This window comes from Pteropus vampyrus, unplaced genomic scaffold (genome assembly GCF_000151845.1).
Source record: "Pteropus vampyrus isolate Shadow unplaced genomic scaffold, Pvam_2.0 Scaffold46, whole genome shotgun sequence".
Classification (NCBI taxonomy): Eukaryota; Metazoa; Chordata; class Mammalia; order Chiroptera; family Pteropodidae; genus Pteropus; species Pteropus vampyrus.
The window spans coordinates 3,807,720-3,830,930 of NW_011888827.1; the positions used below are offsets into that span (position 1 = coordinate 3,807,720).

Consider the following 23,211-nt stretch of genomic DNA (forward strand, 5'->3'; position numbering starts at 1 on the left):
AATCCAAGTTCCATGAGTTTAGCACCTATGTTTTCTTCTATATAATTTATTGTTTCATGTCTTATATTTAGGTCTTTGATCCATTTTGAGTTAATTTTGGTGAATGGTGACAGATAGCAGTTGAGTTTCATGCTTTTGCATGTGGCTTTCCATTTTTCCCAGCACCATTTATTGAAGAGGAGCTTTTTTCTCCATTTTATGTTTTTCACTTTGTCAAAATTATTTGCCCATATATATGTGGGTTTATTTCTGGGCTCTCAATTCTGTTCTTTTGTTCTGTGTGTCTATTTTTCTGCCAATATCTGTTTGATTATGCTATTTTGATTATTGTTGCTTTGTAGTATAATTTGAAGTCAGGCAGTGTGGTACCTCCGGTCTTGTTTTCGTTTTCTCAGGATTGCTTTGGCTATTGGGGAGTCTTTTGTGATTCCATACAAATCTGATGATTTTTTTGTTCTATTTCTTTAAAAAATGCCATTGGGATTTTGATGGGGATTGTTTTAAATCTGTATATTGCTTTGAGGAATATGGCCATTTTAACTATGTTGATTCTTTCAATCTATGAACACAGAATATCTTTCCATTTCTTTGTGTCTTCTTCAATTTCTTTTAATAATGTCTTGTAGTTTTCAGTGTATAGGTCTTTCACATCCATCGTTAAATTTATTCCAAGGTATTTTATTCTTTTTGCTGCAATTGTAAAAAATTTTTTTTTTTCATTTCTTCTTCTGAAATTTCATTTTTAGTTTATAGGAACTCAGTGGATTTTTGTACATTTATTTTGTATACTGCAACTTTACCGTATTTATTCATTGTTTCTAATAGTATTTTGGTGGATTCTTTAGGATTTTCCATGTAAAAAATCATGTTGTCTGCAAAAAATGACAGTTTGACTTCTTCTTTCCCAATTTGGATGCCTTTTATTTCTTTCTCTTGCCTGGTTGTGCTAGCTAGGACTTTCAATACTATATTGAATAAAAGTGGGAAAAGCAGAACTCTTATCTCATTCTTGATCTTAGAGGAAAAGCTTTCAGTTTTTCACCATTAAATATGATATGAGTTGAGAGTTTGTCACATATGGCCTTTATTATGTTGAGTTACTGTCCTTCTATACCCATTTTATTAAGTGTTTTAATCAAATGGATGCTATATCTTGTCAAATGTTTTTCTGTATCTATTGTTATGATGATATGATTTTTATCCTTTTATTTTGTTTATGTGGTGCATCACATTGATTGATTTGCAAATGTTGAACCATCTTTGCGCTCCTGGAATGAAACCTACTTGATTGTGATATATAATATTTTTAATATATTGTTGTATTCACTTTGCTAGTATTTTGTTTAAGGATTTTTGCATCCATATTCATCAGAGATATTGATCTATAGTTTTCTTTCTTGTGTTATCCTTACCGGGTTTTGGTATCAGGGTAATGTTGGCCTCATAAAATGAGTTAGGAAGTATTGCCTCTTCTTCAATTTTTAGAAGAGTTTGAGAAGAATAAATATTAAATCATCTTTGAATGTTTGGTAGATATCACTAGTAGAGCCAACTGGTCCTGGATTTTGACTTTTGGGGAGGTTTTGATGATTGTTTCAGTTTCCTTACTGTTGGTCAGTCTATTTAGATTTTCCAGCGTTTAGTGATGCAATCTAGGAAGGTTGTATATGTCTAAGAACTTGTTCATTTCTTCTAGGTTATTGAATTTGGTGGCATATAGTCTTTCATAGTATCATTGTATGATCCTTTGTATTTCTGTGGTATCAGTTGTCACTTCTCTTTCATTTCTGATTTTGTTTATATGTGTTTTTTCTCTTTTCTCCCTTAGTGAGTCTAGACAGGGGTTTGTAAATTTTATCGATCTTTTCAAAGACCAGCTCTTTGTAGCATTAGTTTTTTTCTATCGTCTTTTTGTTCTCAGTTTCATTTACTTCTGCTCTAATTTTTATGATTTCTTTCCTTCTGTTGACTTTGGGCTTCATTTGTTCTTTTTCTATTTCTTTAAGATGTAATGTTAGGTTGTTTATTTGGGATTTTTCTTGTTTCTTGAGATAGGCCTATAGTGATATAAACTTTCCACTTATCACTTTTTCTGTATCCGAAAAGTTTTGATATGTTGTATTTTCATTCTCATTTGTTTCTATTTGTACTTTGATCTCTCCTTTTATTTTTTTCTTTGACCTATTCATTCTTTAGTAGCATGTTGTTTAATCTCCACATATTTGTGGGTTTTCCCACATTCTTTTTGCAGTCCAATTTCAAAGTGTCGTGGTCGGAGAATATGCTTGGTCTGATTCCAGCCTTCTTCCATTTTTGAGGCTAGTTTTGTGTCAGGGATGATTTTATAATAGTACCCCAGAGTCACTGACTATAGGAGTGTGGCCCAGGCAGGTGTATGTTGAAAAGCTGCCAGGTGACTGTTATATTCCTCTTTGGTTATGAACCACTGTATTACTCATATGTAAGGTCATTTTTATAATTGTCTTGATAGTAGGATCCTTAATTTATACAGGTCATCACCTACTCTTTAAGAAGGCTTTATGAAAATGGGCACATGTTTTGTTCTTGAGGGTTCACTGTGAACTTTGGGGCTTAGAATAAAACACAAACCAAAAAACCTATTTAATCAAACACTAGATGTTCTCATTAGATATGGCAGATAGTAGAGCTTTGAATGCAAAATTTAGAAACTTCATTATATGGGATCAGTAAATGATAGTAGCATGTCCTGATTTAGTTATCATTGTCATTTTTGAAAGTAGGCTCCATTTTCTGAGTAGCAAAATTCCTGTACATTAATTCTTGTTTTTCTAAATCTTTGTTCTCAAATTAATGACAAATGGAATGTTAAATACTTATGATGCAATTGGCTTCATAATTTTCTTAAAAGCAAGTATAGATACTTTGCTAAAATGCGTAGGTTAAATTGATAAATGTAGACCAGTTATTTAAATTGTATGGTCCAGATCTGCTTATTTTGTATCTTTAAATGTTTATTAAACTGTGTGCAATATAAAAACTCCATTTAAATTTGAATATAGAAGATTCTGTTACTATAGGATTATAAAAGATTTATTTTTCCTTGTAACTTAGAGGCTCCAGAAAAAAAGTAGCATACCATTAACCTATATAATTTGATGATTAATAACTGCAAAGAAATAGTTTAGCCAAAATTTGTGAATTCAGAGTTTTCAAAAGTGTTCAGTTAGTATAGTTATAAGATCTCATGGGTATAAACCTTATATTCCTTCTTTTAAAATATGAAAATAATGTTTTAGGAAAGACTCTTGACATTTCGGAGAAGACTCTCGACATTTTCTGTCAGGCTTCCCCCCAACCCCTGCCCCCGCCCCCCAAGTTAGTGACTTTGTTAAAAAGAGTAGTTGTATTACAGCCAGAAAGTAGCTGCTGGATTTTGGTGCCCTGTTTAATAGAGGCATCAAACTCTTTTGAGGGCAGATCTCTTAATTCTCAGGTTATTAAGTATCCCTGTGATGGTAGCCTGGGAAATAATATATTAAGCCCCAGAGGGCAAGAATTAGTATTTTCATTTTCTCATGAGTATCCTGAAGGAAATAAACAATGCATAAACTAGCTGATAAAAGATTTCTAAAGGAAAAGTAAACACACAAACTAAACCTCTTTTGTTACTGTCAGTAGCTAACACTTCCAGAATTTTTACTATGTGTCAGTCACTGTATGAAACACTTTATTTGTAATATCTCATTTAATCTTTATATTATGAATAGAGACTATTTTTATTCTTGGTTTGCTGATGAGAAAACTGAGACTGAAAGATTAGATCATTGTAGAAGCAGAGACAATTTGATTGCTGAGCTGATTCGTAACTCTGCTATTCCGATTTTATAGAAAGATATACCAAAGCACTGCATTACTCTACATCTGTGACTCTTAGTACTGACGTATGATGGAATCACTTGGGGAGCTCTGAAAAAGTGCTCTGCTGGGATCATGCCAGGCATTTTGGTCTGGTGAGGGGCTGTGCACTGGGATATTTTAAAAGCTCTCTAGAGAGTCTAATGTGTGGAGCTGGGAACCATTAGTTTAAATATTTTTTGATGGTACGGGGCTCTTAGTAAAGGAAATACCTTTATTTGCATTTCTATATTTTATATTTTACACTAGAGAAATCAATCTTTTAAAGACTTTCATGTACTCAGAGGAAACCTTTTATTTTTTAATCTTGAGAAGAGAAAACGTAAGCAAACCATATTTTCTTCCTGTGGACTTTGGACCATGTGTAGTCTTTATGTGTGCTTTGTACTAATGTTTATATGCACATGAACACATGTGCTAAAGAAGGTGATGATAGCTGAGTAACTAAAAACCAATTCATTTCTACATGAAGGAAAAAACAAATATATTAGTGAATTAAGATTCCTTTCCTCTATTACGAATTAAAATTCTTTTTATAGAGGTAATGGATATATATCTTGAATGTTCTTCCATTGCGTATTATTAGAACGCTCTACAGATAGAAACATGTCTTGAACTAACTTAAGCAAGAAAAGAAAAAAAATAGGAATTTGTTACAGAGAGATTGGAGAATCCCACAGAACCTGTGAGCTAGAAGCATTTCAGGAATGGGCCGGAGCCCTGTGGGAAACCCTATTCTTATTGCTTTTTCTCTGCCTCACTCTACACATCAGCCTCGTTTTGGCTTTGCTACAGACTTCCTTCCTCTGTTCATCAATTCAGTAATAGAATGTGGTTGCCACCTACTTCTCTACATCTGGAATGTGTGGAAAGATACTAGTCTCTTAGTTCTAGCCTCCTGATTTCTAGAGAAGGGATATGATTGACCAAGCTTGGGTCATATGCCTAATCTCTGGACTAATTATCTGTGGCCAAAGGGATAAGGTGTGTTTTGGGGGAAACATGGCTGTTCCATTGAAATCACGTAGAATGGCAGTATCCAGAAAAGATGGAGTGCTGGGCAAACATTTAAAAGTAGTTCGCAGTACAGCATCAAAGAAAACACTCACTTGAAATAAAGTGCCTTAATTAAGGCAATCAAGTCGATGCTTGGTTTAATCTATGCTGGTGTTTTAATTTCCTTAGATTTCTTATCAGTTATAACTAGCATTCTCACATGCTGCTGGCTATAATCTAGGCATCAGGTCTTACTTAAAGTAATAAGTTGAATATTTAAAAGTGTAAGTAAAACCTTATTTAATGAATCTTCTAATTGTTATGCTGTGAATGTTGATGAATATGTAAGACAAAAGTACACTTAATTTGTTGTTTAAAAATCCCAGACACTCATTTGACTACTGTTAACCATTTTTATATTTTGCGTTAGCTAAATAAAGAAAATAAGACATTGAAAAGAATCAGCATGTTATACATGGCCAAGCTGGGACCAGATGTAATAACTGAAGAGATAAACATTGATGATGAAGATTCATCTACGGACCCAGATGCTGCTGCTGAGACTTGTGTCTCCGTACAGTGTCAGAAGCAAATCAAAGGTGGGACCCTTGGCTTAATTATTGAGTATATTTTTGATAATGCTTTTTCAACCCTGGTTGCACATTGGAATTACATGGGAACTTTAAAAAATACAGATGCCTGGATCTACCTCGAAAAAAAATCTGATTTAAATGTCCTAGGAGTAGGCTGATTGAGAATCATGCTAGGATATAACATTTGTCTTTATGCATCACTTTCTCGTTTGGGACTGGGCACTTTTGAAAGCATTGTTTTGACAGACAGCCAGTTAGTCTGTCAACTTGAATATGGACTATGTGTTAAGATATTTTTGATGAAATGAAAATGAAAGAAAGAACGAATGAAAATATATCTAGCCAACCCCTCCTGGTTGTCCGGTTCTCTGTTGGAATCTTTAGGCAAGATTCCTCCCCAAATTGCTTAGTCTCTGCTCTCAAAGAACTTATCATCTGATTGAGGCAATGAGCTATAAGCATTATGTAGTATTAAACAACTGTGTTGGTCAGCAAGAAGTGCCATTAGGCAAGGTCATATGATACATCTATTAAATACACTAGACGTGCACACATGCATTATTTCTATTAAAGACATAGGAAAGCAGGTTTTGATTCAGTAACTGTTGGGGCATTTAAACATAGTGCACATGTCAAAAGCAGTACTCATTAGTTTGCTTGGTAGACAAAACTTCAGTTGCAAGTGTAAAGAAGAAAGTACTGTGAGCCCTCCATATACACGGGTTCCGCCTCCACGGATTCAACCAACCATGGATCGAAAATATTCAGAAAAAAATGTTACACTATGGCTGACGGGTACTCTGTAGTTAGGCCTATACAATGGTTTTGTCTTTACTGAACAGGTACACTTTTTTTCTTGTTATTTGCTAAATAATACAGTATGACAGCTAATTACATAACATTGATATTGTATTAAGTATTACATCTGGAGATGATTCAAGTATATAGGAGGATCTCCTTAGGTTGTAGGTAAATACTGTGCGATTTTATATAAGAGGCTTGAGCATTCGCAGATATCCGAGGGGATCCTGGAACTAATCCTTGCGAATACTGAGGGATGACTGTATAAAGAAAGTCATCTTTACCTGACTCTCCACTACCTTAACCTAGGACCAAATAATATTTATGCTGGTGGAAAGAGAGAGGCAGTTTAAAGAATTTTCTTTTGTTCATAGCTCCCTTCTGTTAGGTCTTGAACTGTATGGTAGCTCTTATTCTGTCTTCAGGATGAGCCAGCCAGTAGAGAAAGTGATCTTGAAATAAGTCTCTGAGACTCCTTTAAGCTGGGTTCATGTAAAAAAGTTTGATTTAATTTATAAATAACCACATAGCAGGTTTCTTATTGTCCTTGGAGAAAGGTAAAAAATTAAAAGTAGTTAAAGACTAACTGGCAAAACCATGAGCCTGGGCATAAATTTAAGTGTTCTGCGCTAATCCGTTTATATATTTTTAACATTTGAATGGTAGAAGTAACTTTAATCTAACATGAGAAGCTTTTGCATTTACACTTGCTAATATTTTCATTCGAGTAACACCGTTTTCATTAAATCCCAATAATAAGAAATATGAAATAAATTAAGAAACAAAACACCCACAACTCTGGAGAGAAAATTACTAGAATTAACCCTTTTTCAAATAGGTTATATTTTGAGTCAGTTCAAATAATGTTTAAGGGCTGTAAATTGGCAGCATATCAGGATTTTTTTCTTCAAATGAAAATCTCCAAATTAGTAACTGCCCAGTTGTTTATATTGTATTGTGACAAGAGCCCATGACCATTATAAAATAAAAGAGAAATGAATACAGTGACTTAAATTGTTTTGCTGAAAGCTTAAAAAATTTTACTTCTAAAATGCCAGATAGTTTTCTAGAATGTGGTTTTGGTAGAATTTGAAGAAAACATAATCTGGTGCCTTTAACCTAGTGAGATTGCTTGATATTAAATTATTGATCACTATGGCTGTTGTTGTAGGGCACGGAATTGAGATTTTCATTGTCTTTTACTTCTGTATTTTCCTTTTAATTGTTAAATAGCCTTGACCATAAGCCGCATGTAGACTGGCATTGTTGATTCTTTTTTCAACATTGATTTCTTCTTTTAAAAGTACATCTATTTATATTTTTCCCCTTATGTTTTCTTTAAAAATGCAGAACTTCGAGAACAAATTGTATCTGCTCAGGAGGAAAAGAAGATATTAGCCATCGAACTGGAAAGTCTCAAGAGCAAACTTGCAGAAGTAATTGAAGAAGTATGTATCTTAGGCCTGAAAGGCGAGACTTTTAGTGTTATCAAGGTTTTTGGGGACTGCATGTTAAAAACTTACTATTGGAAGCTGATTTCTGACGTGAGAACCACGTACCAATTTTAATCTTCTCTCCTCCCCACTGTTTCAGACATACAAGAAGGTAAAGAAAATAAAATCGTGAACCTTCATATACTACTACCTAACTCAATAAATAAAACACTAAAATAGCATTGGAGTATTCTCTGTTGCCCCTTATCATTCACTATATGAGGCAGATTTGTAAGAATATCTGCAATTTAAGTCGTACACTTTGTTGCTGCTGGTGAACAAGTATTCTGCTTTGCCAGTGGCTGGCTGGCTTAGTTGGGAAAGTCCACCCCGTGACCTCCAACGTGTATATGATAGATGGTAGAATGGGCTCCAGTGGGTATTTGGAGAATCTTTTTCTTTTTCTTTTTGAATTGTCTTTAAGAGCAAAAGTACATAATTACTTTTTGTTGCATGAGGCTTCAAGGATCTGCCTTTGCAATCCCGATATAACTATGTGGATAATTCTCAGATTCTGTAGCCCAGAGCTCCCCAACTGATGATGTTCTATGATGGTAGACCTCAGAGGGCTTACAAAGTGTTGCCAAAGTGTTGATCCCTTCAGCCAGCAGCCTCATCCAGTTACCTTAGTTCCCATATGCATATTATCATCTTAAAGGCCATAATGTGAAAAAGGTTGGGAAGCAGGGCCCACCAGCCTCCCAGTCCCGAGAGCTTTGCCTTATTGTGGTAGAACATCCCGATGAGTAAGAAGACGGATGATGATATTTTGGAAATGGCATTTTTGTTGGACAACGTATAGCAGTTACCAATTGAAACCAAACACAAAATATAGTTTATACTAAAAGAAACCACTCCTAAGTCTATCTGGAAGTGCTGATGGATTCAGAATCCCTTTCAGGACCATTATCTTAGTTTTTTTTATTGAGCGTAACTGGAGGAGGGAGTCAGGAAACACATTTGATGCACCCCGTTCCTCAGTTACAATTATTTATTGATGATTCTCTCACCTCCTACTCAGAGGTGTTATTGGAAGCCATTTCAGAAGTTATTTTTATTATGACTTTCAGATACCCGAAAAGTATAAAAAACAAAATAATGAACATCTGTATGTCTACTCTCTAGCTGAATAACATAAACGTTAAGATAGTGTTGAAAACCCCAGTGTCTCTCTCTCCGTAATTACATTCTCCACGCTCCCTGCCCCGTTTCCCCAAACAACCATTATTCTGAACTTGAGATTTGTCATTCCAATGCTATATTCGTATTACATTTGTACTACAGTACATAGCATTTTGAGTGTTTTTAAACTATGTAAATGTACCGGCTTTTTTTTTATCCTATATAATGCATTTGAGATTTATCCACTTTGATACATGTAGCTTTACATTCTTTTTTAAAACTGTTTTATGATATTCTCTTCTCTTATTGTTAGATGCCAAAAATTATTTCAGATATTTAAGTTTTGGGGGAAGATTACCGTACTGTATGCGTTTTATTTAAGCCAAAAGTCATTAAAGTTGAAAGTATTTTTTATTTGAAAACTTTACGTATGTTTTACGTAAGCCAATTATCATCAGAGTTTAAGATGAATACCAAAATGGAGTATTGGATCTCTGACTAAATGGTTCATGTATTTTCTGGGTGCTTTGTAGTTGGATATTTGCATTAAAAATATCAATTATTTACACTGGCCAGCTAGAACACTACCATGTTCAGGGACCAACGTCAATGTCATTGGGAATATGTAAATAAACTCTCTAGCAAATTTGCATCCTAACTTAAAGAGCTACTTTTCAGGCTTTAAGAAGAGCTTTAATAAAAGCCTGGGACAGCGAAGCCAATTACTACTTTAAATTGTTAACTTCTTGTAGAAAGTTGAACAGCAGTTTGAGAATCACACATCACCATATGTCATGTTTTACAATTTTGGGTGTTTTCTCCCTTCAAAATCTCACATTTTTAGGTAAATAAAGTTAAACAAGAAAAAGAGGTTTTAAATTCAGAAGTTCTTGAACAGAGAAAAGTCTTAGAAAAATGCAACAGAGGTATGTATTTCCAGTCTTTTTTTCTCAAGCGCATATGTAATTTATTTTGTTTACATGTATCGTGTTGTTTTATACCTACCTGTGCCTAAAGATTCTTGTAGCAAAAATCTTCTGTATTGTGTTTTCCTAACTTCTAGCAATGAGTCTCTCTCATTTCTATTTTATCCCCCATCTTAGAGTCCTGGGACGTTTAAAAGTGCTTTTACTTAAGGTACTCAGGACCCACTCATTTCAAAACTTAAAACCTCAATTTTGATCTGTCCTGCATATGTCCTGGGACCACGGCCATTTTGGCTATCCCTCAGTCTTTATGTATTCGGTAGGTTTTTTAGTAAATCTCTGTTCAGTCTAGAATAGATTAGGCTATTTACATAAATGCATGCAACATGATATGGTAAAATTTTTAATTAAGAAGATGTGAAAAGTGGGACAAAGAAAAGGTGAGAGTATATATCGTTATACAAAGTGCATACTTGCTCTGAAGTCTTAACGCATTTCCTGCCTTTGTGCCCGAAATCTCGCTCTGAGCTGTCTGTCTAGGGGCCAGTGCTAGGCTCCCATGATCATCCCACAAATTTATGATCGTTTATATGAATCACATAATAAGGAATCTGTTAGTCAGGAACAGCAGACCTGGTTCCCTGGTAAGAAGGAAATTTCTCCAAAAAGGGAAATTTCTCTACTTCTAGAGAAAACGGTGTGGTTTGGGCTTACTTGTCATAAAGCACAACATCAAGTCTCATGGGACTGTTCTGTGTCCCCCGGTTTAAGATGAGGGAGTGATGCCAAATTCTAGTTCTGCAAACGTAGTTCTGAGGGTGGGGACTTACCACGTCCTTTGTTCTCCCTTTTTTCTCCTCAGCCGTCCCCTTTCCTAATTCAGAACGTGCAACACCAAAAGGAAATTGTTCAGGCCCAGGCCTCTCTGTTGTTGCTAATGGGAATTCTCCATCTTTGTATCATTCATGATTTGAGAATTTTGAACAAACGAAGGACCTCGTAGTTAAGGGTGGAAGAAGTTCTCCGTTCTGTCTACATTTAAGAAGATAGGGTGTAGGAGAATTTTCAGTCTTGATGCACTGTGCTAGAAACAGTGTTCTACAGAGGTTAATCGCATTGATCTTGCCTATATCAGAGAATACCCTATCTAAGAAAAGAGAGATTATATAAATAAAAAGATGACTAGGACCAACCTTATTTCTTTCAGAATCCAAGTAAAAAGGCAAGACATACGAACATTAAATTTTTATTATAACGTTCTGGACATAGAAAAGAGAGTCAATTATCTTGTTCAGGGCTTCAGAGAGTCATAGTCTTCTTTGTTTTGTTCATAAAATTTCTTCTTTAAATAGGTTTGAAAATTATTTTGCTCTCAGGGACCTATAATTCACGTCACAAACCACCACTTGTATTGCTTTACTTGAGTAAGACTGTTAGTCTTTCTTCTAAGTAGGCAGTAGGTTTCCAGAGTTTAGAGCTTGAAATTCTATGTCATTACCAAGCAAACCAGCCCTTAGTTAGGACTGAAGCACCCTGGTGCTTGTGGGAAAGGGGCCATCAGGAGAGCCTTTTAAAGAGTTTGTTGACATGACTCAGCTCAGGATTGAAGGTGCCAGAAGCCGATGGGGAGACAAACGTGGTATCTCCTTACGTTATGCCTGGTTTCTAATGGTGTCATCAACCCCTCTGTCCCATCTACATGGCGATTTAACCGAAGGGACCACAGAACTCAGAAAGTAGCATTTGTGTTGCTCTTTTATTATGTTGTTCAGTGTCTGTAGCAAAATCCATTTATCCGGTATCCTGTTTTTGGACACTTGAGTTTTTTCAGTTTTTTTTTTATATTCCAAGTTTCTCTTCTGTGTAAGCATGGAGAACACTTAAAATAACATATATATATGATATACATATATGTATATCATATATATATGTTATACATATATGTTATCATATATATGTTATATATCATATATATATAACATATATATGATATACAATTACTTTTTGAATAGATTTATAAGTTTATACATATATGTATATCATATATATGTTATATATATGATATGTATGTTATATATACACACATATGTTATATATATAACATATAAATATATACACACATATGTATATATATGTATATATTTTTTCAGCTAATCTACTTTTTTATTGGAAAGTACACATATTCATACAGGAAAAGGAAAAAAATCTCAATCTTTCCAGTCTAGAGATAAGCACTGTTAGTATTTTACTGTATATTTTTCCAATCTTAAAGAAGAACCTTATGCATACATTATGTTTATAACATATATGGAAGACAAAGAAAATACCAGCAAAGAAATAATCTCTTTACGCATTTGTAAAGAACATCTCTGAACAGCTCTCTCTGTTCGTACCCCCTCCTTGGATCATTATCATTTTCTTATAGTTTTGCCAAATATGTATGTATCCCTAAACAGCATATTGTTTAATTTTGCATGTTTTCAAGCTTTATATAAATGGTATCATTTCGCATATGTCCTTCTGCAGCGTTCTGTGTTTGTGAGGTTCATCCATGTTGAAGGGCTTTGCTGTAGTATGTTTGTTTTCACTGCTGTCTATTATGTTGTTCAGTGTCTGTAGCAAAATCCATTTATCCGGTATCCTGTTGGTGGACACTTGAGTTTTTTCAGTTTTTTTTTTATATTCCAAGTCATGTGGTTATGAAAAGTCTTATACATGTTTCCTGGTGCACATGTCCAAGAGTTTCACTAAGATAATAGGCCAAATGTAAATTTTTATCTTCAGTTTCACTACATAATGCCAAATTACTTTTTGAATAGATTTATAAGTTTATATTCCTGTTAGCAGTGTATTTGTTCCCGTTGTTCACTATCCTCTCCAAACTCGACATGTACTTTTTGATTTTTTCCAGTTGCCTCTTAAGGTATCTGTGTTTTTACTTTCCGTTTCCCTGATTACTAATAAAGATGAGTATCTTTCCACGTGTTTATTGGCATTTCAAATATTTCCTCTTCTGTGAAATGCCTTGTTGATGTGTTTTGTATGTGGCTTTTAAAAAACAAAAATGACCTCATTCTAAAAGTTATGAATGTCTTTGCATTCAATAAATATACTTCTATAATATAATTTTGATGGCATTATAACATATCTTGTACGTACCATGCTTTACTGACCCTTCCATGTTAAACCACCTATTATTTTAGTATTTTCAGCAACAATGCAGAGAGCATCCCAGAAACTAAAGCTCTGTATATGTTCATGATTTACTCTCTGAAAATTATTTAGCTCTCAGAGAATATATAATACATTCCTAAATGTGGAATCATTGAGTCATTGAGGAATTTTGAGTACTTGAGATTATGAGTAATTTTAGATTTTTGATTTACATTGCCCTCCAAAAAGATTTTATCAATTTATATTCCAATCAGCAATGGTTGAGCGTGCTTACATGCCCGTATAAAGAATCTTTTCACCGTTCTTTTTCATCTACATTCCTGTTAATCTATGTGGCATATTATCTGTTTTCTTTCCTTTGTCTTAAGTGTCCATGCTAGCAGTGGAAGAGTATGAGGAAATGCAGGTGAACTTGGAATTGGAGAAAGACCTACGAAAGAAAGCAGAATCATTTGCACAAGAGGTAAGTTTCTTGTAGAAACCTGTTTTTTTATTTTTATATTTTAAAGAACTTTGCAGATGACACCTCACAATATATTTTGATTTTTTGAGGTTGAATAAGAACTTATCACGTTGAATTAAGGATCAACCGATTTAGGGAGGCAGCTATGCAATAGAATCAGGTTCACTGAACTTGGTGTCAGGAGATCTGGGTTCAGAGTTTGGCATGTCAGTCAGTTGCCAGTTGTATGGCCTTAGAGCAGTCCCTTAGCCTCTTGGAACTTCGCTTTCACCATCTGTAAAATGGGTGATGATACCCACCTAACCACGTGAATTTTCAATTCTAATGGCATGATTTTTCAAAGGTATTTTATAAACTGTAAAATGCTACATGGAGGAGAGAAGTCGTATTTAAGGATATCATAACTTGTGGTTCAGCTTGAGTTTAGGGTTTTTCTATGTTTCAAGTAGCCTTATGAATCCAGGTTACATCTCCATATACTATCTCAAATAGCGATATCACGGTATTAGTATTTCTCTTTGGCTGCTATGCAGTGTTGTCATTATGGGAGTTGATTCTTCTACTCGCTGTGGAACTTCGCCATGTTGTACAGTCATTAGCTCAGCCTCTCACCAGAGTAATGATTTTCCTCTCATGTTAGAGGTAAGCTTTGAGCTTCTCATGTTCTGGCTTATCTTTGTTGACATGTAGGCATTGGGTGTTCCGTGGCTCTGGGATTGCTTTCCAGGGAAATGCTGAGGTCCCAGTCATCTGGACTGTAATAGCTCATGATAAGGAGCTGATCTGCAGGAGATTTCCATCATGTATGAATATTTTGAATTTGTGTATATACTGTAAGTTGAAGGAAAGTAGCCAAGGAAATGTAAAACATTCTTAGGTGGAAATATCCAGTGTACAAAGAAGACAAGGCATGGGGTTATGTGAATGATGTTTGAAAATCAGATTATAGTTTTGTGCAGGAATCTTTCTCTGCTTGAATGTAGCTGTGCTAGCAATGAACTCTATAAAAGATTTAGCCCAAGAAGATCTGATTTGAAATATGATTCATTTTATTCAGAGAGTTTAATGAAAGGTGAATAAATATTGTTCTCTTATTACCTGGAAGAAAGAAAAAAGAATTGGAGTGTGTCGCAGCCCTTTGGAAAAAGCTGCAGTAATATAAATAATGGAACTAAATAAACAGTTGAGGGGGAGGGAGAGTAGAGATAATGTGAAGACGCCTTCATTGCAAAACTGAAAAGGTTGGCTGATTTTGACCTGAATGCCAGGGTCTTATATTGAGAGACATTTTCAGTTTTCCATCCGTTGTTCGTAGAATGATGTTAGAATACAAAGCAGCTCTAAGAAAGCTTGAAGGCCATGCAATAGCAGAGAAGATAGATGGAAGAAGCAGGATTCCACTAAGAATATGAAAATGAGTGATTTACTCTGCCATTCACCTGGCGGCGATTCGCAGAAACAATAATGCTGACACGTTAACCAGGGACGAGGGGACAGACTCTTGAGAAGGGACAGCAGGAGCAGCTGGCAGCATAAAGAACTGCAGTGGTGCTCAATAATTTTACGATATCCAGATTTGATTTACATAGTAATGAAAAGAAAACTATTTTTTCTTTCTTTCTTTGTTTTTTTTTTTTTTTAAAGAAAGCTAGATTAGAACTAATATATCTTCCTTTTTGTATGATTGACACATTCTTGGATTTTCAACATTTGACTACTGCTAAAAGGTTTATGACTTAGTTTAACAAGTAAGTACCAGTTTTTCATATTTTGTTCCTTTGTACATTCGGCAAATATTTTATTGAGTCTGACACTGTGCTGATAGTGGGAATTTAATGGTGAAGAAGTCAAATACGATGAGCTCTGCCCTTTCAGGCTTACTGTCTAGAGCCTTAGAAATGAACTTTTAATTTACTTTGTGGATTTAATTATGAAAGCAACGTATATGCCTTGTAAAAAACACAAACAGTTCTCAGATGTGTAAAATAAAAGTTGAAAGTTTCTCTCCCATTCCTACTCACACTTATCCATTAAAAAAAACAAAAACAAAAACATGATCACCTATTGGCTAATTTGGGTAGGGTATTAAGGAAAAGAAATAACAGGTGAATAGAAAACAATGTTATTTTCAATCATGGGAAGTTGTGAAGATTAAATGGATAATGTGTGTAAATTGCTTAATAAAGTGCTCAATAAATATTAATATACCTGTTCCCTTCTCTTTTATTTTCCTACTATTAACTGTTTTCATCGTCGGGGAAAACTAATTGGTTTAAAATAAAACATTGGGTCTAGTAAATAGCAGATGAGATTAGCCAGGTTGTTAGGAGTTTGGGCTTGTAAAGTAGACAGATCGGGTTTAAATTCGGGCTTTCCACTTACATGTATTCGAGGGAAAGTTGCTTAACCCCTCTGAGCTTTAGTTACCTTATTGCTAAAAATGGGATACTAGTATCTAGTTGACAGTGTTGTTCTAAGGAGTAGATGGTATAACATACGTAAAATGATTACCACCATAACTATCACATAATGTTTAGTAAATTTTAGCTATTCGTAGCAGAAGTAGATAACTCATAGGATTGGTGTAAGGATTAAAATAATGCATATCAAATACTTAGTAGAGTACCTGGCATAAGATAAGTTCTTGATAAATATTAGCTACTATTAGTATTAATAGATTTTAAAGCCATAATAAAATATTAAAAACTGAAGTATACAACTCAGTGTTGTACTTTGTTGGGGCAAGGGTAGAGGTATTGAAGATTGTATAAAAGTTATGAATGAAATCATAGCAATCATTACTTCTAAAACTGTAATCCTATCAAATTCAGAAATTGCCTTTAACTTTTTTTAAAAAAAGTCCACATGCTTTCCTTTTGCTCAAGTTGAGGAGATACTGAGCTTGACTGGTATGTACACTTTTCTCATTAACTTTTGCAGATGTTCATTGAACAAAATAAGCTGAAGAGACAAAGCCACCTTCTGCTACAGAGCTCCGCTCCTGACCAGCAGCTTTTGAAAGCTTTAGATGAAAATGCAAAACTCACCCAGCTCCTTGAGGAAGAGAGAATTCAGCATCAACAAAAGGTAACAGGTTTTATTCTGGAGTCTTAATATACATACATACTCAAACGCACACACAGACATATTTAAAATGGAAGGAGTTAGTTTAGTTACTTAGAGTTCCATATTTTGCCTACAAGTCACCTTTCGGAAAAAAATAAGTACCAAAATGAACTTAATTTAGTGCCCAGCTGAAATTTATAACATGCTATTATAGATTTATCTTTAACGGTCCAAAAGATCAGAAGAAATGAGGAAAAAGATATAACTCAAAAATCCTGTATAATGCACACAATGCACTGTTTGGAAATCCGTGAGTCGATTGCATTTTTTGGAGACTGCATACACTGGCAGAGCATTAGTCTCAAAGAGCTTGTAGGAAGGCATAGGTTTTATTTAAAGAGGAAGGAAAAGTCCATGTTTGTAGTAATTGTTTGCTTAGAGAAATTTTCTGATTTTATAAACTTGCACAAATGTCTATGTTTAAAGACTCCCTAAGTGGTTATTTCAGTTCGTTTGAGTGGAGCTGTTCCAGCTGACACAGCCTACCTCGGGAGCTAGGCAGAAAGGGTAGTCACCGTGGTAGGTGAGAACGAGGATGCGGGAGAGGAGAGGCGAAGAGGTGGAACAAAGGCTTTCAAGTTAAAGAAACCACTTAAGAAAAATTACATCAATATTTATACGACTCACAATGTGCCTAGTTTGCGAAGGAAAGGCTGTTAGCTGCTATTTATTGTCACCTGTCGAAGTCTCTTTAAGCAACAGTGTCAACATTTAATCCTTGGAAGTTTCTGAAGCTTTTACGAAGTTGGCAGTGAGGTGGGGTAGATTTTTTTCCTCCAGGTGGAGTAGATTTTTTTTTCCTCCATAAGAAATGTTGGTATATGTGTAGAGAACCTCTAGAGGAATAGTTGTTGTCCCTGGGGAAGAGGGCCAGGAAGTTGGATGAGAAGGAAAGAATTTCTTTGTCTTTTCTCCCATATGCTAGAATTACCATTTCAAATGAAGAGAGAATAAAAGAATGTTTTCTTTAAAATTTAGTTAATGCTGGAATTTTTTGGTTCTGATAAGTCCTACTGCTCGCAGGTAACTCATTTAGCAGTTAACACATGCCTAGGACCCCCTGAATTGAACTGAGGTTCGGGACTAAATAATTGGGTATGCACCTTGTTGGGGTGAGTGGCAAGGTACTGAAGAGTCGATAAAAGTCATGAATGAAATTATAGCAATCAAGACTTCTAAAACTTATGTTATACCATACAGTTATTCTATATAATCTTTCATGTAGGTGGTTTAAAATAATTCTTAGCTGTCTGTAAGTTCCCTTGTAGATTCAGCAATCTTTCAAACACACTGTGTTGTTTTTATGATTATAAAAATAACGTATGCTCCTTCTAATACACTAATTTTAAAAATGCAGAAAAAGTTAAAAAAGAAAATTAAGAATCTCATATTTTGGTGTACATCCAAATGGTATGTAAATATATAATTTTATGAATATAGTTTAAATGGAATCGTAATAACATGCATGCTGCTCTATAACCTGATTTTTTTCAGTTGGTAATACATCTCCTCATGTCAGTGTATGGTGAACTAAGTGATTTTAAATGGTTGCATAGTATTTCATTTAAGAACACACCGGAAGTCATCAAATCAATAGTATTGGTAGACATTATTCCCTATTTTTCCCTGTTACAAAGAACACTTTAGTGAATAGATTTGAACACTTGTCTTACTATCACTTTAAAACAAATTATGAAAGTAGTATTTCTGAATTAAAGGGCCTTTCCTTCTTTGTTTGTTCATTTAAGGTTTTTGATAGCTGTTATCAAATTGTTCCCACAGGGGTCTCTTTAATACTACCTGAATTTGTCTCTTGAAAATGGGTATGAAAGTATTCATCTGTTTTAAGTAAATTTTTAGATATGATTGATTTTACTTTTTTGACTCACATTTAAAACTTAACTTATCTGGGACATAAGTCTCCAGTAAATTTATATTGAATCAAATAGTTGATAATGATTTTAAGTTTTATCTGTATCCCAGAATTTTTATAGTTTTTAATCTCTTTGCTATGAAATGCAAAGTGAAAGGGAAACATTTTTCTCTTGATTTTCCTCAACACAGGAAAAACTATTTCACCACATAAGAGTCTATTTGTTACTTATAGGTCAAAGAATTAAAAGAGCAACTGGAAAATGAAACACTCCACAAAGAGATACACAACCTCAAACAGCAACTGGAACTTCTAGAAGAAGATAAAAAAGAATTGGAATCGAAATATCAGAATTCTGAGGAGAAAGCCAGAAATTTAAAGCATTCCGGTAAAAGCACTGAGTATGCTGTGTCTTATTAGTCAGTGAATCTCCCATCAGTAAGTACAAAACCTGGCATATAGGTCGTCCAGCACATTTGCTGAATGTTATAGGAAAATACCAAGATTTGTTTTTAAATTCCTTCATCTCTAACCATTGCAATTCAATACAGTGGCTGCTATAATCAAATGATTCATCAGTATTTTTACTTATCTTTTGGACCCAGAGCCTTTATGAACATTAAGAGACAAAGATACCATTATATGGGAACACCTAAGTTTTAGCATTTCTCAAGGCTTCATTGATGAGTGTTCATTAAGTACTTATTTTGTTCATTTTAGGGTACATTTTTAAAAAGAATTAAGATTTATATCACCTTCATCTTTGGTGTCTAATTATACACATGAAATAATACTTACAATATCACACCTAACAATAAAATGGGCAACAATATTTATATTAAATGGAAAACTTTTAAAACACCACGGGATACTTAAATCAAAGGATTTATTCATTCAGTTCTAGAAAGCTTAATAGGAATGTACGAGTTGGAATACTTCACAGGGATAAGTAATAAGTTTCTTTTGGAAGGTAGGTAGGTAATTTAAGAAAGCAGGTTGTTCCCTTTATAACAGCTTCAATATTCACTTGAGATATTTTCGGTTAATTTTATACTAGAATTTTGAAATCTGTACAGAAGAACCAAGTTGGCTTTCTTCCTTTCAAAGTATTCAGTGCTTGCTAATCTGCAATGAAAATTAATTACAATTTATTTTTTTAAAAATTGATCTAAAATTAAGAAATAGTCCATTCTTTTTCGTGACCAGCAGGGCAGCCTGTAGTGAAAGCCATCTACCTTTGTTATCAATAGAGGGTGCACATGCTAGAGATATTTGAGCTTCAGTTTTGAACATTTTATTTAGTTTCTGTGTATACCCAGCCATACCCTAGGGTACTATGAGAACTACAGAAAAAGCCATGCCTTTTGTCCTTGAACTCAAACTCCCTTTGGAGAGAGACTCACATGCATATGGAATAACTAGAGGATTCTTGGTGTTGGAGACCTTATTTAAGTGTTGAGAGTAAAAACAGATGGACAGGTCATTGAGAGGTACAGTCAGTCATGGAAAGTGGAATGGCCGCGGAGAGAGAGAGCTCTTCCTGTATGCGAACAGTATCCGGCACTTACAGCCTATGAGAGCCCTCATGAGAGGGGTTTGCATCTGCGATATCAGTTCAGATGGTGCTCCTTAAAATCGGGAACACTGTATCTGGAATAGCACTCGATGGAACTATATCTGGAAAGCATAGGCCCTTTCATGTTGTTGGTGCTTAGTAAATACCTGTTTCATTAGTGACTTGAATGAAGTGAATGAATGAATAATATTTCCAGAATGCTCTTCAAATGAGTAAAAAGTTTGAGTTACAGACATTGGAGAGTCTGAGTCTGGTTAACATTGAGAACACTAGGATTCGCAGTTGCTGAATGAAATTAAGTGGAGGAGGAAAATATGCTATTAAAATTCAGTAATAAATGTCATCTTTAAAATTAATTCTCAGTCTATACACTTTAAAAGTCAAATAGTAACAATTTCTTAGTGTTCGAGTAGTATATTCCATTGTTAACAAATATTTCTTCGACCCACTCAACCCTTACTGCCCACCCATTCAGCCATTGTCGTGAATTTTTTTTTCTTTTTCATAGTCGTATATACAACAAAAAGATGGACACGTTTTCTTGTAACATATGCAAGGCCTCTCTTGAATTAGTAGGCTGGATGATGATAAGTATAAACAGTTCTGCAGTTTCACATTGAAATTTCTAACTTTACCCTAGTAAAAGGAACTTGATTTTGAAGGAGGTTATGGTTTCTCCTTCCCACATACGGAGAGTGTTAAGTTGCTTACTGCAGCTCTTTTCTGAATGTGTGATCTCCGTGCAGTTGACGAACTCCAGAAACGGGTGAACCAGTCCGAGAACTCGGTACCTCCACCACCGCCTCCGCCACCGCCGCTCCCGCCTCCACCGCCCAACCCCATCCGGTAAGCGCATCCTGAAGTGTCATCCTGCTCTGCCTGAAGTGTCGTTCTTGGACAGAGAACCCAAAGTTTATGTTAGTGGCATTTTTTGTTTGTTTGTTTTAATCCTGGCATAGATTGCATCATTAGAGGGATGGTAAAAAGTATGAAAGATATCAGCTCGGGTTTCAGAGAATTTTCTAAAAACCAATGTATTATGCCTTTCTTGTAATATATATAGAAAGGGGCAGAAGAAACACCTGGCAAAGACATTCTTGAGGCCTACAGTGTTCTGCTGTCGTAGATGGTCAGATTCCACGTGCGTGTTCCAAACTGAGGAGCTAGACACTGAAAACAGTTGTTTTGATTCTTCAGTTTTAAAATTTCGGTCGACGACGTTAGAATTTCCTTTAACTGGAAGACCAAGGAATTTTGAGCTTCTCCAGAATGTTTTCATCTTTTTCTTTCACTAATTTAAATTTGAAAGGGTCTGGTTTGTTCGGTTATTTCAAAAACAAAAGCACTAAACTAAACGAAAACTTAACAATACTGATTGTTATGAACAGTAATTAAACTAAAAGTACTAATTTTTTTTTTTTATCTCTAACCTCATATTTAAACCTTTAATAATGCTGAGAGAGTTACCTTTCATAAGAAGAAGAAATTGTTTAAACTCTTGTGACAGGAAATCATCTATGCAGACAAGAATGCACTTTTTCTGAAGCCTCAGGTGACTTCACGGTATTGAGTGCCTGAATTAAGCACAATGTACCGTAGGAGCTCTAGAATCAGATTTTGCCTTCTTTGTGGTTCTTCAGCCCACCAGGCAGAATTATGTAAGACAATCTGCTTGCTGTGGTGACAGCTTACCTCCTCTTGTCATGATGTTAGCTGCTTCTGTATAATTTATTCTTGAACAAATGGAATTTAAAATTTTGCTAGATTTTTACCTTTCATTAACTCATGTGATTTGTTTAATCCTTTCACACAGAGAGGCCATTTATTCAAACTCTGTACCTTTGCTGATCCATCTGAATAGAATGTGTAGCATGTCCCTCCCACACGACTATGAAAATGGGGCTTTGCCTTTTAAAAAAATTCTCATTAGTTTTTCTTACTGAGTAGGGGATGACATAATCTACTTTAAGCCATTGAAGTAGTTAAAGCAAAATAATTTTTACACGTGATCGAGCCAAGAGTCAATTAAAAGAATTTCAGGTATTTTAAATTCTTTCTCTCCTGGGTTGCTAAATCTGTAGGAGATATTCTGAATTTGACATTTAAAATAGAAAATTCATCACTTTGATCTTTCTCTAAGATCTGGAGTTTTGAGCTGATAAGAAAGGTCACTTCTGCCTATGAAGAGGGAGAACTATTAAAAATCGATTATAGTCTTGCTGTTAGCCTTTAACTTTTAGTCTCAGAAATCTTGAGAGCCCTGAGAATTAAAAATAAAATATAACCTAAGTAGAATGTTTTCCCAAAGAGCACAATTTATACAGTTAAATTGAGAAATGAAAGTAGAATTCAGATTGAATGTTTAACGCATGAATTCTTTTATAAGGCACTTGAAAGAAAATTTTCATTGAATACATGAATGATTTTTATTTTAAGATAAATTTAAATAGTATAAGACATAATTTCTCTGTGGAGTTTTTTTTTTTGGTAAGGATTACATTCTGGTGGAAGAAATATATTTGCATACATACTGAGTTTCAGTGGCATTCGAACCCACCAATCAGGGTTTTCCAACTTTGTTCCTGAGCCATTTGTTTTACCCTGGTGTACATCACTGATAGAAATGAAAGTGGGGAAAAAAAAAAAGACTAGGGCCTCTGGCTTCTTTAAGTGGTTTTATTGCTTTTTCCTCCTCTTCCTGCTCATTCGACATTGAAGACAGGTAAGAGAGAAGAAAGCAAGGAAGAAGGCATACTTTGGTCATTTTATACTAGTGGTAGTGAAATTAGGACAGGTCCTGGGCAGGTGTGGCTCATGGGGGATGGTAGGTTATATTAGTGTATTGGAGTTCTCCAGAGAAACAGAACTAATAGGGTGCTTGCGTGCACGCGTGTGTGGGTATACAGATATATGCACGTATGTAAATATGTGCATATACATCATATATATATATACATAAAAAGAGATTTTAAGGAATTGGTTCACTTTATTATGGATACTGACAAGTCCCAGGATCTGCAGCATGAGTCAACAAGCTGAAGACCAAGGAGAGCCAATGGTGTATTTTCAGCCCCAAAGTCAGTCCCAAGACCCAGGAAGAGGCAATGTTTCAGTTTGAATCTGAAAGCAAGAAAAAAATAGATGTCCTAATTTCAAGGCAGTCACACAGGA

General features: G+C 34.9%; 1 protein-coding gene across 1 annotated transcript in view; it reads left to right on the forward strand.

Annotated features, from left to right (window-relative positions):
* The window catches only part of SHTN1 (shootin 1), a 79,990-nt gene that overhangs the window by 33,369 nt on the left and 23,410 nt on the right, over positions 1-23,211 (forward strand). Inside the window, exons 5-11 of the mRNA XM_011359251.2 lie at positions 5,324-5,492; positions 7,638-7,735; positions 9,747-9,828; positions 13,371-13,465; positions 16,406-16,552; positions 18,699-18,852; positions 20,787-20,886. Coding sequence (XP_011357553.1) covers positions 5,324-5,492; positions 7,638-7,735; positions 9,747-9,828; positions 13,371-13,465; positions 16,406-16,552; positions 18,699-18,852; positions 20,787-20,886 — 845 coding nt within the window. The remainder of the gene's footprint in view (positions 1-5,323; positions 5,493-7,637; positions 7,736-9,746; positions 9,829-13,370; positions 13,466-16,405; positions 16,553-18,698; positions 18,853-20,786; positions 20,887-23,211) is intronic.